The 19,480-nt window shown below is 45.4% G+C and overlaps 1 protein-coding gene across 5 annotated transcripts in view; it reads right to left on the minus strand.

The window, feature by feature from the left end:
* The window catches only part of HOMER1 (homer scaffold protein 1), a 157,501-nt gene that overhangs the window by 58,681 nt on the left and 79,340 nt on the right, over positions 1-19,480 (minus strand). For all 5 annotated transcript variants that reach the window (XR_011381839.1, XM_051854078.2, XM_017344541.3 and 2 more), the window contains exons 3-5: positions 17,932-18,063; positions 14,179-14,271; positions 2,205-2,344 (exon numbers count right to left, since the gene is read on the minus strand). Coding sequence is in view for 4 of the 5 variants with exons in the window: in XM_051854078.2 (XP_051710038.1) it covers positions 2,205-2,344; positions 14,179-14,271; positions 17,932-18,063 (365 nt within the window). In the remaining variant the exon portion in view is untranslated. The remainder of the gene's footprint in view (positions 1-2,204; positions 2,345-14,178; positions 14,272-17,931; positions 18,064-19,480) is intronic.

Genomic DNA, 19,480 nt, shown 5'->3' on the forward strand with positions numbered 1-19,480 from the left:
GCAGTGTGTGTATGGGAGGTGCCTACGCACCTAAAATGCGCTGTGATTTGACATATGTTACGTATCAGGGTCGTAAGAACCGGGAGGGGTCTCAGAGTTGCTGCCAATGAGTCCCCTGACCTAGGACATACTCCTAACCTCTGGGTTTCAGCCTCCTGATGTGCCTGAGGCACAAGCTTTCAGACTTCAACATTTCACTCTGTGACCCAGCGCACACACCTGTGCGCACACACGTGTATCACCGAAACAGCTCCTGTTCAGCACTGGGATTCACTCTGATGCACGGTTTGGTCAAATACCCAGTAGAGTTGATTTCACACTACAGTTTGGAAGAACCAGGACTGCATCCTCTCTGGGCCCCCGCAGCTCTGACACCCTGGGATTCCAGCAAGGAGTGCAACACTCCCTATCTTGTGCCTCAGGGGGAAACCACGCCAGCCAGGTCATCAGTTTCCCCAGTACTGATTAACATATAGGTACGGATGCTTAACTAGCAAACTGTAGGACTTTAACAATCGAAAGCTGAAGCTGACTTGCTGCGTTCTATACTTGGAACTGTCAATTATCTCCATGGCTAATCTACACATTCCAGTAGACAAAGCAGCTGTTATCTTCAAGTCAAAGTAACTTCTATTAGACTCTCAACAGAGGAAAATAAGTAGACAGAGACAAGTGCCAGAAAGTGACTCTAAATGCTAAGGATTAACAAAACAGTAAAGATTCTGAAAATTTTATGTGCATAAAGTAAACTAGAAATAGCTCTCACAAATGTTAAATACAAAAGTTCTTACTTCTAAATGCTACAGTATTCAATGCAGATGGCTCAATTTAAGTGTCAGCCAAAGAAATCAAGTATATAATCATGTTCAGTGCAGTTACGTGTATTTATTAAATGGATATGTTAAATATAATTTAATAGGAAGGAAATTTTTCCTTCCTTCAACATAAGTAAAAATATTTTTAAAAATTGTATACTGATAACATTCTTTAATTTTAATTGCATAATTTAAAAGGCTGTATGTTTCAGAAATCAATGTGAACACACAGTCTTCAGATTAGAAATTTAAACCTGTCACGTTCAGTCATCTTTACAGTTGCAAAAAGAAAATACGTAAAATATGCAAAAGTTACATGAAATCCATGGCAACTCCAAAATACATCAACTATTTTGTGCTGAATTATCAGTATTTCTAGCAACACATTAGAATAGCCTCCCAATCAAACAGCTTTCCACTGTCACGCCCAGAAAACCCTTCTTAATTTTTCTTCTTCTTAGCCTGAACATGAGGTTCCCTCATATCTTTAATGCTATTCTCCTAATAGTCGATAAATTTCAACTAAAATCAAAATCCTCATCAAGTGTTTGGAATATCACACTTCACAATTCTTAACACACCAAAGAATTTGACTGCTTTAAACACTCGTCCCCAAAAGAAATGTACCATACAAGAAAACCTTTAACTAAAACTACCTGTGAAAAGTTTCCAAGGAAGGGAAACCTAAGACAATTCACTGGTAGGTTTTGTTCTCCCTTTGCGGTGTTGCGATTTTACAGAGCTCCCCACATTCTAAAAGTACACTATGGCAACAATTAACACCACCAGTCTGGGACACATTTGGAATAAACTGTTTCCTTTCAGAGCATTCAATTCTTTAAAAATTCCGAAGGGAGGGAAGCTTTATCTCCTGTGTGTTGGTACGCAAACATAAACCTGCCGTTAGGCCGACTGGCTCTTGGGGGAAGCAGCCCCTCGGCCGGCTGGTTCCTTCTGGAAATCACGGGCAGATCCCCTCTGAGACTGCCATATGCTTAACCTCAGAGGAGCCTTTTTAAGGAAAAACAAAACACCCAACTTATAGCCTTTAAGAACAAACGTGCAAACAGAAACCAGGATGACAAAGGCTGTCTTTTCAGGGCTTTGCTAAACAAAGGTGGAACTGGCCACCCGGAAACGTCTGTACTCCAATTAGCCTAGTACTTCTTTCTCTACCCAGATGAGGGACACGTTCGCTCAAGTCCATCTGGGCGACTACACGCTAGTGAATTTTCCCTTCTTTCCTCTCTGCAGTTAGCAGAGGCAGGGCAGGGGGTGAGACGTGGTAATCCCGTCTGGAATTTTCACAGGTCTAAGTGCAAGAGCTCCCAAAACCAAGTAAATAGCCACCAGGTTCACACACCCGTGACTGCTGAATTGGATCTGTACCTATGTGAAAGCGGCAATGCGTTCTGCGTGGGCTCAGGCCTTGGCTCCGAGTTCTGTGTCACGTCAGGTGTCCTCTCATCATCTGTCCCGTTGATACTCTCCGGTGTTAAAGGAGACTGGAGATCCCCACCAGCTGATTCCTTTAAAAACAGGGGGGTGGGAGGCAAGAAGAGTTACACTCTTGTCAAAGGATACATCATCATAAAGTTAAAATTGGCTACTGAATGATCCAAATTCCGATTCAAATTTCAGCCAAAGATTAAAAACATGAAACTTGAAAAAAAAAAAGTTTTGTGGAAGAAAAGCAACTCATTAAAAAAAAAAAAAAAAAAAACAAAGAACCTCACAAAAACAACACAACTTAGAAACGCAGCTTCAAAGAGCTGAAAAATTTCTGGGCTTAAATAAGCAACCAACTGGATACAATAAAATGTATTTTAAGAATTAAGAAAAAGGAGATGGTACAAAAAAGACAGCAGTTTTATTACAGAGGAAGCAGCAGAAAACAGGAGGTGTGCGGAAGATGACCGTGAGAGAGGAAGGTAAAATGCAGAATGAAATCCGCAATAATTTTACATTTTTAAAATCTGGCCTACTTACCAATTCCCATTGGGCTACTCAGAAACCAACAAGAAGTAACTCTGTAACATATTATACATAATGCTAGCACATTTCAGTTTTTCTTGTCTGGTACTCATAACAGCATTATTTTTCTTCACAAAATTTCTTTTTTTTTTTTTTTTTTTTTTTTGACAGGCAGAGTGGACAGTGAGAGAGAGAGAGACAGAGAGAAAGGTCTTCCTTTGCCGTTGGTTCACCCTCCAATGGCCGCCGTGGCTGGCCCTCTGCAGCCAGTGCACCGCGCTGATCCGAAGGCAGGAACCAGGAGCCAGGTGCTTCTCCTGGTCTCCCGTGGGGTGCAGGGCCCAAGCACCTGGGCCATCCTCCACTGCACTCCCGGGCCACAGCAGAGAGCTGGCCTGGAAGAGGGGCAACCGGGACAGAATCCGGCGCCCCGACCGGGACTAGAACCCGGTGTGCCGGCGCCGCTAGGCGGAGGATTAGCCTAGTGAGCCGCGGCGCCGGCCCCTTATTTCTATTATTAATAAAAATCTGCCTCTCAAGCAAATTTAATCAATCCCTCTGGAGAAGAAATTAAATTAAAAAAGAAGCTCAGACACTTATTTTTGTGTCTGCCATCGTCAGACTACTCAAATTCGATATCACAAATCAGAGTGAGGGGCCACTTGCCAGAGCAGCGTTTGCTGGCAGCCCAGTGACTTCACAACCGACACGGAAACAGGTAAGAATGTGTCCACGGGAAGTGGTTAGGCATGGTCGCAATCAGTCTACCTGAAGAATTCAAGAGGAAAACAAGCTGAGGGGTGGAGTTGACTGGTGCAGTTAAGACAAGCAAGCCGCACACATCAGAGCGCCAGGGTTCAAGTCCTGGCTCTGCACTCGACTCCAGCCCCACATCATGAGAGGCAGCACAGCCGGTGATGGCTCATTCCTGGGTTTCTGCCACCCGCGTGCAGATGTGGACAGAGTTCCCGGCTTCCGTGTGGCCCAGCTCCAGCTGCTAACCAGCAGGTGGGACGACTCTCAAGTATATAAAAATGAATATAAGCTGAACAGGAAAATGTTTACAACTGAAAGAAATCTGGGCCGGCGCCGCGGCTCACTAGGCTAATCCTCCGCCTAGCGGCGCCGGCACACCGGGTTCTAGTCCCGGTCAGGGTACCGGATTCTGTCCCGGCTGCCCCTCTTCCAGGCCAGCTCTCTGCTGTGGCCCGGGAGTGCAGTGGAGGATGGCCCAAGTGCTTGGGCCCTGCACCCCATGGGAGACCAGGAGAAGCACCTGGCTCCTGGCTTCGGATCAGCGCGGGGTGCCGGCCGCGGCGGCCATTGGAGGGTGAACCAACAGCAAAGGAAGACCTTTCTCTCTCTCTCTCTCACTGTCCACTCTGCCTGTCAAAAAAAAAAAAAAAAAATCTGACAAAGCAGTATCCTGTTACGATAATTTGTATACTTTATACTAAGAATGCTGCACATGGAGTACTAGAACGAATACAGAAAATATTAATGTGGTGAAACTTTCCTTATTGGGACTTGTGGTTTTATATTACTGTATTTATCTTATCTCACAATGAAATGGTTCAACAGCACTACAGTACTATAAATTATATAAGCAATCAAACACCTAAAAATATTTTACCACTATCATTTAAGTATTTTTCAATTATCAGTGAAGTCTCTTATACTGATATTCTACTTGTCTTTTTAAATCATTCCCTGAAATCCTCTTACTTTCCACTAATCAACAGTCAATGCAGGAATCAATACTACAGTAAAAGCAGACAACCTGAAATTGCTTTACAAGGCCGAATCCTGAGGAAATAATGGGAACATCAGCCACAAATTTACTACTTCTGGGTCACTTACGGGACGTTACTAATTAACCATGAGGGTGTCATCTTTGGTAATAAGAAACCAGACCCATTTTCCCCCTAGACAGACCAAACTAAACTAATGAAAGTTGACAGTTCAATCTGCTAGACAGCTAAATTAGCCACGATCTGATTAGATAGAAATGTTAACAGGAACAAATTACCCTGACAAACTGCAAGTGCACAACCCAGAGGACAAACATGCAGGTGACAAAATCAGGAAGAGGATCCAGAGGGGAAGAAGAGTCACAGTGTGACTGCTGGTGTCACCACCCCCATCCAGGCAGATACTCCTGTCACTTTAGGGAGCGAGAGCTAGCATTAGGGTGTGGGGAGGCCACCAGTGCGGAAGTTCCGAAGGAGGACGGCTACTCTGAGCGGCAAGTCAGGGAGAACACAGGGCAGGGACACAGGTTCCACAGCTCCAGCTGCTCAGTGTGGCAGCCTTCGTGAGACGTGAGTATTACTCACACCGAACCAGAGGCATACGTATCTGTATAGATGGGTATTCATAAATCTAGGTCATCATATATAAAAAGAAATACAAAAGCCTACCGAAAAGCATGGTTCTTTAAAAATACGGTTTTTAAAAAATATTTGCTTATTAGAACAATAAAGAAGTTCCAAGAGTATATCAGGACATAAAAAGACAATGCATCCACTTTCGCTCCAACTACCCCACAGGTAGCCCAAAATCCTTTTGTAAAAATTCCAGAAATTTTATGTTAAAAATAGCGCTGTGGGCCAGCACTGTGGTACAGCGGGTAAAGCCGCCAGCTGCAGTGCCAACATCCCATATTGGCACAGGTTCGAGTCCCGGCTACTCCACTTAACATCCAGCTTTCTGCTATGGCCTGGGAAAGCAGTGGAGGATGGCCCAAGTCCTTGGGTCCCTGCACTCACAGGGGAGACTGGAAGAGGTTCCTGGCTTCGGATCAGCCCAGCTCAAGCCATTGTGGCCATCTGGGAAGTGAACCAGTGGATGGAAGATCGATCTCTCTCTCTCTCTCCCTCTCTCTCTCTTTCTCTGTAACTCTGCCTTTCAAATAAATAAATCTTAAAAAAAAAGCATTCTTTTTTAATCTGAATTTTCTGCAATTTCCTAAACATTTAACTCTGCCTATTCTTTAAAAAAAAAAAAAAATTACTCCTACATGGGGCCAGCATTGTGGCACAGTGGATTACGACACTGAGAAACCGTCATCCCAGCTGATTCCCAACTGCTCCACTTCCCGTCCGGCTCCCTCCTACCGTGCTGGGCAGTCCTTGGGCCCCTGCCACCCATCTTGCAGATGCAAACGGAGCTCCAGGCTCCTGGCTTCAACCTAGACCAGCCAGGGCCATTAAGGCCATTTGGGAAGTGAACCAGAGGATCGAAGTTCGTTCTCTTGAAATACATCTTTAAAAAAAAAAAAAAAAACTACTACAAATTGGACATTAAAATAAAAATCTTTGCTGGTCATGTCTATAATAAATATTCAAGGAAGAGCTTTTTTAAAAAAAGATTTGTTTATTTACTTGAAAGAGTTAGAGAGAAAAAATTTCCATCCACTTTTTTCACTTCCCAAATGTCCACAACAACCAGGCGAGGCCAGGCCAGAACCAGGAGCCGGGAGCTTATCTGGGTCTCCCAGTCCTCTACTGCTTTCCCAGTGCGACAGGAGGGAGCTGGATCAGAAGTGAAGCAGCCAGGACTCAAACAGGGCTCCCACAGAGGATGCCCATTGCAGGTCACATCTTTATCCTGCTACACCACAGCTCCGGCCCCAGGAAAAACATTTCTAACTGTATCTTTGATCTATCTGCACACACATAACACATATGTGTATAAATAACAAAGTTAATAAAAACATTAAAAGAGCAAAAACTAAAAAGTAAATCCAGTGAACCTCTCCATTGCCTTTATATCTTAAGAACCCACTCACATCTCGCTTAGTTTCTAGGAAACTCTCTAACCCACAGTGAAACAACCCAATTAGAATAAGAAAAATGATACCTAAACGAATGAGAAAATGCCTTTTGGGAAATTAAACTCTAAGCATCAAGGAAGCCAAGACTGACAGACACGAAATCCCATTTGAAAGGATCTTAGCATAAATGTCCACTGAGGAAATGCTTCCTCGGAATTCTGTCTTTCCATCCACTTAGGAAGCTGCCAGGAAGCCAGAACCCTAGGAATATTCCGAATCCCAGGAGAAGGAAGCGACGTGGCCCTCACCGCGGACTCAGCCCTGCAAGGAGAGTGGGCAGGGGGCACCGGGCTGCACTGCCTCTCCCAGCAGAGCAGCCCACAACCACCTTCCACCAAGTTCCACGGTTACAGCGTGCAGGGCCTCTCCACATTCAACAGTCACCCCAAGTCCAAATGGACAAGAGAACACCACTCTTTTCCGAGCAGCGGTTCTGAAAGGAGCTGAGGAAGCTGCCAACGATGCTGAGTTCTAACTGCAGTGGCAACGGTGAGCGATGCAGACAAGAGGACACACAAAGGCAGCCGAGGCCGAGCGCTCCAAGTGCCACCTCACCCCTCGTCATACGCTGCTGCCCACATCTGGTCTTCTCCCAGAGCCACCACCAGAAATCCCACCTGCTGACCATCACACGTCCGTTACCCTGACTGTCCAGTGAACCCCTGCGCTCCCTTCCTGATGTGACGAGCACCAACAGATGGATGCCAGGGCTGGTGGCTGTACCTCCTTCTGGCCTGAGTATCTGCAGCTACCACTGTACTAAATGCTTACCAAAAGCCAGGCGGTAACTCCTTACACTAACTGTGTTTAACTGAGTTAAATATTATGTAAGCTAATGAAATTTGAATGTAAACCACAGTGGTTATTTTAATGAAAACTAAGCACTTTGAATTGATTAAAAGGTGACTAAAAACTAAAACTCACAATTCAGTGAGGCATATATTGTGATACAGTATCATGTAAGATAATACCTTACAGTACCAGAAAATCACACAAGATTTTGCTAGTATCACACTCAGATTTCTTGGGGAGTACCAACGCTCAGCTATACTTAAAAGCTGCAGGTATCAGCACAGTTTATCTGAGATAATGTGGGATGCTAGACGGATCATACTCCAAGGCGTTATACCAAAAAACGTGAATAAGTTAAATTCTGCAGCATTGAACTTTAACCCAGATATATTTACTTAATTTTTATTTATTTATTTTCACTTTATTTAAAAGGCAGAGACTCAGACACTTTTTTTTTTTTTTTTTTTTTGGACAGGCAGAGTGGACAGTGAGAGAGAGAGAGAGAGAGAGAGAGAGAAAGGTCTTCCTTTGCCGTTGGTTCACCCTCCAATGGCCGCCGCGGCCAGCGTGCTGCGGCCGGAGCACCGCGCTGATCCGATGGCAGGAGCCAGGAGCCAGGTGCTTCTCCTGGTCTCCCATGGGGTGCAGGGCCCAAGCACTTGGGCCATCCTCCACTGCCTTCCCGGGCCACAGCAGAGAGCTGGCCTGGAAGAGGGGCAACCGGGACAGAATCCGGCGCCCCGACCGGGACTAGAACCCGGTGTGCCGGCGCTGCAAGGCGGAGGATTAGCCTAGTGAGCTGCAGCGCCGGCCCAGACAGATCTTCTACACTCATTCCCCAACTGCCCTAACAGCCAGGGCTGAGATAGGTTGAAGGCAGGAGCCAGGAACTCCTTCAGGGAGTCCCACACGGCTGGCAGGGATCCAAGCACCTACACCATCACTTGTTGCCCGCCATTTTGCACATTAGGAGGACGCTGGACTAGAAGGGACGGAGCCAGGACTCAAACCAGGCACTCTGACATGGGTGGGATACAGGCTTCCCAAGCAGCAACTGAACTGCTGCACCAAATCCCCACACTTGACTGATACAATTTAAATTAAGAATTAGCTTTTAATTATTCCTCACAGTAATTGAATTTTTCGAATAACTGGTCAACTACCGGTTTTGATTCCAACAGACAAGAAAGCTAGTGCTACACCAACTCCTGTCCTCCCTGTGTGTCCTGCTGACTCAGCACAACCTCCAGACTCATGGATCACGCTACTTTGTCAGATTCATGCTGGCTTCCTTTCCCTCCACACGAAGCCAAAAGTGCGGTCTGAGCTCAAGAGTCTAAGACTGGGCAAGTGGCTCAGTGCACTCTAAACGCCAGGTCGGCTCGTCGCCAGCCTTTAGGGAGGTGGAGTGGTCTGTCCACGGCACAGCTTCTCCAAGTGCGGCCCCTGTAACAACAGCATCAGTGCCTCCTGGACAGGCGAGCCCGACCTCACACCCACTGTGGCACAAACTCGGGCTCGACTCAGAAATCTGTGCTTGACAAGTCTTCACAATTAAGGGATGTGGCATTTTCCAGTTAACCATCAGGCGCTGGGCCCCATGTTTAGGCTTTACATCCTCATCCTCGCCATCACAACCCAGAACAGGTGTCACCTTTACTGTACGCTAAGCAGTTCTCACCCTCGTTTAATTCTCACGACACCCCTAATGAGGACACACTGTTCCGATTCCCATTTCACGGACGAAGAACACTAATAAGACTTACAGCCGAGACCCAACTCCAGGTCCTGGAGCCCAGGACCTAAAGTCATTACTGTTCTTATTTATCTCAATAATCCTGAAAGTAACGTAATACGACACAGAGAAGCAACTCGGTTAACCAAGAGCCCAGAGCAACACAGAAAAAAGGGTTCATGTCAGTCTGATTCAGAACATCATACCCCTAGCCAGTCTGCTAATCTTTCTCAAACAAAAACAAAAGCTACAATCAAATGTTTATCAATCAAAGAAGGGGCCATCAAAGAAGGATGTACTTTTCTCTGAAAGGAGGAGAGAATGTCCACTTTGCATACGGCCCTGTCTAAAAACCAACGGAGTTTGTAGACTCAACAGGCTTCCATAGTCTTGGCAGCTCATGTCAAGAGCCTCAGGTGATCACTGACGTCATAACTAAGAGTGTCGGTTGCTAAATCAACAACAGGAGTCACTGTGCACTTACTCCCCATGTTGGACTTCTGTCCTTAATGAGTTGTACTATGAGAATTAATGGCAAAACGAGTCTTCAAACAGTTCTTTTTACTTTGTGTGTCTGTGTGGGTGCAAATAGTTGAAATCTCTACTTAGAATTAAGTTGATCTTCTGATCTTAAGTCAATTAAAAATGAATCTTAATGGAAAATGGAAGGGGAGAGGGAGTGAGAGGTGGGAAGGGAGTGGGGCAGGAGGGCAGGAACGGGGGTAAGAAACACTATTATCCCTAAAAGCTGTACATACGAAAATTCATGTTCATTAAATAAAAACCTTCAAAAATGTTTATCAATTACCCCATTTAACCTCCCTTTTACTGAATTCCTAATACAAGGGTTCTTCAAAAAGGTCAAGGCAGATGCATATTATGAAAAGACTATGCGGCTGGCGCCGCAGCTCACTAGGCTAATCCTCCGCCTGCGGCGCCAGCACACCGGGTTCTAGTCCCGGTCGGGGCGCCGGATTCTGTCCCAGTTGCCCCTCTTCCAGGCCAGCTCTCTGCTGTGGCCAGGGAGTGCAGTGGAGGATGGCCCAGGTGCTTGGGCCCTGCACCCCATGGGAGACCAGGAGAAGCACCTGGCTCCTGCCATCGGATCAGCGCGGTGCGCCCACCGCGGCAGCCATTGGAGGGTGAACCAACGGAGGAAAGACCTTTCTCTCTCTGTCTCTCTCTGTCTCTCTCTCTCACTGTCCACTTTGCCTGTCAAAAAAAAAAAAAAAAAAAAAGACATAAAAAAAAGAAAAAAAAGACTATGCATGGATTTCAAAACATTATTGCAGAGGGTTAAGCTTGTAATTATAAAGTAAATTGAAAGTATGTTATTGTAAAAATTAAAAAAAAATCAGAAGGGAAGGAGGAGGCAAGGAGGTTGGAGGAAGGGAAGTATCACTATACTATAGAAACTATTTACACAAAATACCTGAAATTTGTGCCCTATACATAAATTGAAAGTAAAAAAGCAAATTATTGCACCAAGTTAATCTTTCAATTCCATTTTACATGAACTTTGTGCAGTACCTTCATAGTTCATTCTTCAGGTGAGTATTACTTTAGCAAACTGAATTAAACCAGTCAGAGTCTAGCTCTGCCTTTTGTAGGTATGACAGCAGTCATCAACTCACACTAAAACAGAAATATTAGGGGCTATTGCAAAAAAGGAGAAGGGGAAGAAACAGCAATGAAACATGATTTTATTATTCTCTGATTTCTGTACATTAACATTCAGACTTCAATTTTCTTTTGGGGGGGTTATTTATTTGAAAAGGTTAGAGAGAGAGGGAGAGACAAAGAGAGCTCTTCCATCTGCTGGTCCATTCCCCAGATGGCCACAGAGGCAGGGGCTGGGCCAGGTCAGAGCCAGGAGCCAGGAGCTTCATCCAGGTCTCCCACACTGGTGGCAGTGGCCCAAGCACTTGAGCCATCTTTCACGGCTTTCCCAGGTACATTAGCAGGGAGGTGGATTGTAAGTGGAGCAGTTCGGACTCAACTGGCACCAATATGGAATGTCAGCATTGTAGGTGATGGCTTAACCCACTCTGCCACAGTGCCAGCCTATACCTCAAATGTTTTGACAACATAAATTCAGTACCATATATTTTGCCTCTCAAATGCTAAACGTAAGATATTTCTTTGGGGCCAGTGCGCTGGCATCCCATATGGGCGCCGGTTGTAGTCTCAGCTACTCCTCCTCCTATCCAGCTCTTTGTTATGGCCTGGGAAAGCAGCAGCAGATGGCCCAAGTCCTTGGGCCCCTCCACCCACCTGGGAGACCCGGAAGAAGCTCCTGGCTCCTGTCTTCAAATCGGCACAGCTCCGGACATTACGGCCAATTGGGGAGTGAACCATCAGATGAAAGACCTCTCTATCTTTCTCTTTGTCCTCTCTCTGTGTAACTCTTTCAAGTAAAATAAATAAATCTTTAAATAAATTTCTTCCATTTTTTATAGTTCATAATGTTTTCCCAAATAAAATTATGTTTGGTATTTTTTAATAGAGATTCATTTTCTTCATTTGTTTTTTTTTTAAAGATTTATTTTATTTATTTGAAAGACAGAGTTACAGAGAAAGGTAGAGACACAGAGAGGTCTTCCATCCGCTGGTTCACTCCTCAGATGGCCACAACGGCTGGATCTGTGCCGATCCGAAGCCAGGAGCCAGGAGCTTCCTCTGGGTCTCCCATGCGGGTGCAGGGGCCCAAGGACTTGGGCCATCCTCCACTGCTTTCCCAGGCCACAGCAGAGAGCTGGATCAGAAGAGGAGCAGCCAGGACCAGAACTGGTGCCCATATGGGATGCCAGCACCTTTAGGCCAGAGCTTTAACCCGCTGTGCCACAGTGCCAGCCCCAATTTTCTGCATTTGAAACACAGTGACAGAGACAGTGAACAAGAGATCTTCCATCGGCTGGTCCATTCCCCAAATGGTGGCAATGACCAGATCTGGGCCACGCCAAAGACAGGACTCCATCTGAATCTCCCACATGGCCTCACGTGCCTAAGCTCGTGGGCCGTCTTCCACTGCATTCCCAGGCCATAGCAGAGAGCTGGATCAGAAGAGGAGCAGCTGGGACTTGAAACGGCACTCATATGGGATGCCGACATCAATGGTGGTGCCACAATGCCAGCCACTTTGGTGCATTTCTCTGATGGCAGTAAAGCCATAAAGACATCCCTTGTACCAAAGAGGAACAGGTTCCTTCGCAGCAAATTGTAATGTGGTTCATGACCATTCAACACCTAAGTGACGACTACAGAAACGAAGACTGAGTACACAGCACAGTGCAGTCATTAGGATTTTACTAAAACTCTGCGTACTCTTACTGCAGTCTTCTAACATCTGAATCATTCACCTAACGAACACGTGCTCCCAACACAGGCTGGAACTTAAGTTATAAAGGGGCTTCATGACGCTTGGAACTATCACTGTGCTACCACAGCACTTACAGAAGTCTAAATGAGCACGCAGGTTACGCCAGGTCACTGCAAACTCGGAGGTATGACGGGGCTCTGGCTCCAGCCCAGAGCACACCTGCCGTCTGCGGGGACATGTGTCCTCTCAGCACACAGAGCTGGACTCTCCTTCCCTGTTAGAAAGAAAAACTAGCCCTTTAGTCCAGTGGGGTTTAACAGCCGTGCTGGGAGGAGAGGGAGATGAGCAGCAAATGGTTTTCCACAATGGGAGATACGTTTGTTAGTCACTGAATTCACTTAACGGAAGTCCAACTAAGTATGCCACTGCTGTCATCATTCCAGAGAAATACTTGTTAATCTCCGATTGTTCGTGTTCATGGAAGCCGATGAGTACTTTCAGAAACAGTAACCACAGAGAACAGGCACGAAGCCCAACAGTGCTCACGTCTCGCGTAAAGATCCTGATGGACAGTCACAGGCCACTCGTGAAGTGACAAAGGAACTGTAACTTCTGTGTCTCAGTGAGAAGCATAAAGAATGATGTTCCGGGGCCGGTTCTGGCGTGGCGGGCACAGCTGCTGCCAGCAGTGCCGACACCCCATGTGGGCTCTGGTTCGAGTCCTGGCTGCTCCTCTTCTGATCCAGCTCCCTGCCGATGTGCCTGGGAGAGCAGCAGAAAATGGCCCAAGTGCTTAGGCCCCTATATCTAGTGGGAGACCTGGAAGAAGCTCCTGGTTTTGGATCTTTTGGGGAGTGAACCAGTGGATGGAAGACTCCTCCCTCCCTCCCTCCCCCTCTGCCTCTCTGTAACTCTGCCTTTCAAATAATAAATAAATTTTTTAAAAAAACAATAAAGATGTTCCAACCTTCAGATTTAAGCATACTTTAAAATCTGGCAGAACAAGCTTTAACTTTGTATTTTTTAAATCTTCTGTATATTATGATCTTTTCACATCTTAAAAAAAAATCCAAAACCTTTTCTAACTGTAGGGGAGACTGCTTCCCCCGGCGAGGTGAGCCAGCTCTCAGGGACAGTGGGGGCCTATCAGGATCCTGGCTTTGGTGCAGCACCAGCCAGTCTGGAGGCACGCCCAGGGCCAGGGACCAGCCTACCCGGGACTCACCACCACAAAGGCGAGAGCCCACTGAGGCGACCCAAGCCTCCACCCCCGTTCTGTTTCCCTAGCCGCGCTGGCCTCTACTGAGCACCGCCGAACCTCGCCTTTCCCCCACTCTGCTTCCTGCCTGCTGGCCACCCTGAGGCTTCTCGCCAGGCCCTTCGTGGTGTGGAAATGCACGGATAATCAACTTCTACTTCCTGAGCCTTCCCTGGGACTCCTCTTGTGGCGAATCCATGTGACCACCACATGACAGAACACATCTACGATCGCTATGTACTTTTGTTCTTAAGTTGCACGCACATTCAATAATTGGAATTTTAATTACCAGACTGAATTTTAAAACACTCTTATACACACTGGCATACACAATGCAAAAAGAAACCTTTCTCCATAGGTACTGGTAACTAACGGGTGCATTTCCGTGTCGCTCTTTTCCCAGCTGAGGTGAAGGAGGCTCACCAACAAGAACAGACGGGAAACACCCACCTGCGAAGGTGTGCTGGTGAGTTCCATCTTCTCCTGGGACTTCTCCTTGGCCAGCCGAGCAGCTTCTTTAAATTCCTGGAACTTCTCTGCAAACTGAAGGGGTAAGAACGATCTCCGTTAACCAGCCAAGGACAAGCCACAGCGCCCCTTTCTCCTCACTGCCATTTGTCTCCTCAACAGCTGGCTCCTACACAAGCAGAAGGGCCCCCAGATCAGCTACCCCTCCCTACACAAAACTGATGGAAAAGAAACCTAACACCACGCATCTGCTGGTGCACTGCTCAGACCCAGCAGGATCTAACTGAGTCAGGATTCAGTGCCAGCTACATACCTGTGTGCCTCCTTGATTGTCCAAAAAGTAATTCACCATGACTAAGATTTGGGGGAGGGGTGGAGCTAGGACCATTAAGGATAGGCAATCTATGTTTTGTTTACTATTGTGAAAATTGGATTTTCTAAGTATCCACTTATAATTACCACAATGCTGAGAAATGTTAACTTTTACTAAAATATGTAGTCTCATGTAAAGCATTTTATTTTCAACAATAAAAACAGTAAAATTTACTTAATCACTGACAACCAAAGATTCATTTCCAAAGATTTCTAACCAAAGAAACAGAAAGGAATACAATACTCCAAGGGGCCTTAAGAGACCTAACAACTCACTATCCATTTGTAGATGACCATAGGGAACTGTAAAACATAACCAGACCAGGAATAGCATCCTTGCATGTTTAACAAGACAGTTGAGCTATCACTATAATCAGTTAGGTCTACAAAACAACCATATTTTCTATGTACTTAAAACATTTGTTACAGTTGGAAATAAAAACATAAAAGCACAGTTCCCTTCTGAAACCCAAAGAGCAATTCAGATTCATTCCCATCTTTGGGAGGAACATTCTAGAAGGAAAAGTTCATGGTCCTCTGACCTGCCTCAGAGAGACGGGGCAGGATCACAGAGGAAAGCTGCCATCATCACAACTCTTCCTTAATGAAGACCCTGTCCCCTTCCCCCTGATCTGCCGATCAGGGAACTGAATGTGTGCCCCTACCCTACCTAAACAGAAAACTTCCTTACATTAAAAAAAAAAAATCTGGCCAGCACCGCGGCTCACTAGGCTAATCCTCCGCCTAGCGGCGCCGGCACACCGGGTTCTAGTCCCGGTCGGGGCGCCGGATTCTGTCCCGGTTGCCCCTCTTCCAGGCCAGCTCTCTGCTGTGGCCCGGGAGTGCAGTGGAGGATGGCCCAAGTGCTTGGGCCCTGCACCCCATGGGAGACCAGGAGAAGCACCTGGCTCCTGGCTCCTGCCATCGGATCAGCGTGGTGCGCCGGCCACGGCGGCCATTGGAGGGTGAACCAACGGCAAAGGAAGACCTTTCTCTCTGTCTCTCTCTCTCACTGTCCACTCTGCCTGTCAAAAAATTTAAAAAAAAAAAATCTGAATCTACAGGTCTCATTCACACTGGTCGAAAGGAAAAAAAAAAATTTACCCTTTATATAATGTGAAATAGCACACAAGCTAAGTCTTATAATAATTTGGCATTCCAAAATAATTGCTTAAAGCTTCCTCAATGTCATAAAATACCCACACTATGGCTAATATTTTATAACCTTAGGCTTCAAAAAAATGTGAAGCCTTAGGTTTCCATGACAAAATACATGTTGTAAGCACTCCAAGAATTCAAGTACAGTTGGAACTTTGCTCACACCAGTCAACCTCAGGAGACCATACACTGCTTCCAACGATGCTGCCTTCACTTATTTTGAGAGGTCCTTGTCTTCCACTGCCTCTACAACCTTCTCTCAACCCCACATTACGCTTTCACTCACTCCTGGTTTCAATGATTAAAAAGCCCAAATATGTACACACTGGCTTCACTTGTGGAAAAGATTATAAACTCCTGTGGGTGCCCTGCAGTCTGCAACGCTCCAACGTTACTCTTCGAGGTAGCTTTACAATAAATCCCGATTTTTGTCATCTTTGAATCAAAACATTCTGTAGAGACTGATCTTAGCCTCTTAGAGCCTGGTCCAGTGATTAAACAAACCGGATCTGGCTCCAGAAGCTTAAGGGTAGCTCCCTTACACCAATCCACACTAAGACACTAGCATTCTCACCAGAAATAGGCTAAAAGCGGCTGCTAACTTTAAAAAGAAAAAAAAAGTCTTGAAAAACAAAGAGCCCATTTCCAGACTAAAGATCAAATACAAGACAGCTTGACTGACAGAATTTAATAACCGACCCCTTTAAGTGCATGAGCTAGCTGCTCGTAACTTGAAAGACTTCAATGAAGAACATAATTTACAGCCAGAATTACAGACTCAAAAATCATTTCATGCAAGTTTGAGAAATTAATCCACAATTTAGTTCATGCGTTTTAAAGTCAAGAAATTCAGCAAGTAGAATATACTTAAGATTTTTAAATTTCTTTTTCCTATATATAGGCTTTCATAGATAATTCCAAAAGCAAAGTTTCAAAAAAAACACGCTAGGTAATGGAAATATCGGAATAAACGGATCATTTCCCAAGGGGGTTGTGTATGGACGAGACTGGTACATCTGTCTTTGTCATGTTGAAATACTTCCAAATCAAAAACCCGTCCTTTTCCCACAGCTCAAGAAATGTATTTTGAGAATTTGATATGTGTAAGAGAAACCAAATTAGGTAAGAGCTGTTTGTTTGAATCATCCTCCACACAGTGATTTATAATCACACAAGGAAAAGGTAAAATTGTCTTAAATTTGAGCTCTAAATTATAATTTATATCCAAAAGGTAACAAAAATACTGAAGACAGCACTGTTAAGGGATGTTTAAATAAATCAGAAAAAAGGTAGATTATTTTAGCTACTGAACTATTTATACTTTCAAGGCAGTACACGCTCACAACAGGATGGCATTTCAAGAGGAACTTCTTTTCAGCAATCTGAACGGTTTCTGTAATTTCATGTAAATCTCAACAGTGTTTATCTGCTGGAGAAGATTCCCCAGCACTCAACAATCTCAACTCTGAAGACATCAGACCTCTGCGTGTACCAAACCACACGTAAACCGTTTCCTTTCAAGGGAGACCCTCAGACAGAGACTAAGCACAGACCTCAGTACCCGGGATGTGTGCTTTCCTTCCACTGTCTTTCCACATAACACACACAGAAAAAGTGACACTGGCAGGAACCATGCGTCGGTTTGCTTATAGGCAGAACACCCATGTCCAACTGTCCGCCTGGTAAGCGCTGCGTTTTACAGGTTTTTCTCGTCACAACTGGGCAGTATGATCCATGAACTCCCACGCTGTCTCACGGATCTCTGCACTGCAGCAGCAGAGAGCTCAGAGCACCCTGCTTTCAGGTCAAACTCGGCTCTCCCTGCACACCGTGACTTCCGTGTGTCTGCTATTGTGTCAGAAAGCGGAGATCGGTGCACCATCGGCTTGAGCTCTCACAACTCAGAAGCCTCGGTGTGCGCCTGTCCCGCACGTCACCTGCAGTGGAGGGTGCTCGTCCCTGAGTACCTTCTGCGCGGACAGTCCCCGCCTCTGACGTCCCACCAGAACGGCAGTTGATGCAAACCTTTCTCGATCAGTGGGGACGGCTTTCAGTGGGCAAAGTACACAGCAGAATGCAACGCTCAAGTCACTACAGTGGTCTGAGCTGGCGTGCAAATGTGCCCTGTATCTTACACGTTTCTGCTGCTATTGTTTAAGACACAGGACTTGAAGAGTTTCACGGGGATCTTACGGTTCTACTTACCTTGGAAAGATGATGCTCTGAGGAGAATCCCAGTCCATAAACAGTGTTTGCCCGACTGTCGGCCCACTGGCCGAACTTCTGAGACGTTTTGGTGAATGTCATGTTTGGGGTGATGGTGCTGTTGATTATTGCCTGAAAAGCAGAGAGAGTCGAGGAGCTGAGGACAATTTCCACACAGGGCCTCTCGGGTAACGTGAAACATGGCACGACGTTAAATGCGTAAAACAATCCCAGGAACAGTCGCTGCATTGTGATGGCGTAGAAACATGCCTGACTAATGGAACAATCAATATCATGACACTGTCCAGAATTTCAACCACTCACACCCAAGTCTGCCCATGATCAAAGAAGCTTCAGTTTTTACCAGAGTCCACTGCTTCCCTTTGAACATTCAGGATCAAAACTGACTAATTTTGAATGAATCTACTAGAAGGCGGCTTTAACGGTTGCTGATCTCACAGCAGGGTCCTACCCTCTAAAGCAGCTCTCAAAAATGAATCTATCAATACAGAAACTGATAATTGTCTACAATCCATAATCAAAAGTTTCCTTAAAGCTGACTTACCTGAAAAATGATACAGAGAAGATTTTCAATCACTCAGCACTTGTTCCTTCACTCAAAGAAGAATCAAACCCACAGACACATCACTTTCCTCACACAGCAGTATAGATTTGTGCTAAGGAGAACTGTTATCATTTCTATCCAACACAGATTCTTAAGGAACTATGATTCGTAGCATCTTATTAAATGTATCAACTTTGGTGATCACCATAGTCAATTTCAACTATTGTAACATCAATTCATGCAACTGCTAGTGCGGAGAAAGTGCCAATGCCCTCTAAAATTAACCCTAAAGACTGATTTAATAGAAAGACAAGTTAACAAATCCAAAAGCAGTCACTTGATGAACTAAATGTGTAATCAAAACCAAGCATTACCAGAACAAAGCCAAATGTATTTAATGTGTGAAAAACAGTATAAATAAAAATACTGATGAGCTATACAATTATTGATGAAACTATACCAAGGAATACATGACACTTCTGTTAAAAAAAGCGAAATAGAGAAGTCCTTTCCTTCCACAGACAGTACACGCATCATCTACTAGTCTATGAGAATCCTTACCCTCAATTAGGCATTTTTAATTTACATATTCATATACAAGTGCAGATACTCACTTATACATTCACATATAAGTTTATATATTCATATTTATGTAGTTTCTGTACCCTTCAGTTCAAAAACTGCTTTTCTGCACGTCATTTCAGATCTGCTGTAACTCAGGGGTGGGAGCTGTCACCAAATTAGAGACTAATGGAATTAAAAACGTTAAAGAACCACAAATGTATTCAACACGTTTGAGTGTCAGGCACAATTCTAGAAATCTGAGACGCAGCAAGAGAGGTAACGCCACCGTGAGCTGCGTTCTGCAGGCAGAGCAGTCAGTCAGAGCACAGCACGGCCGAGCGGGGTGGCAGAGCCGCAGGAGCAGGGAGGACCGGGCGCCAGGACGGGGAGCAGGCAGGCGGCAGAGGCTGGCAAGCTCGG

Source organism: Oryctolagus cuniculus, chromosome 14 (genome assembly GCF_964237555.1).
Source record: "Oryctolagus cuniculus chromosome 14, mOryCun1.1, whole genome shotgun sequence".
NCBI lineage: Eukaryota > Metazoa > Chordata > Mammalia > Lagomorpha > Leporidae > Oryctolagus > Oryctolagus cuniculus.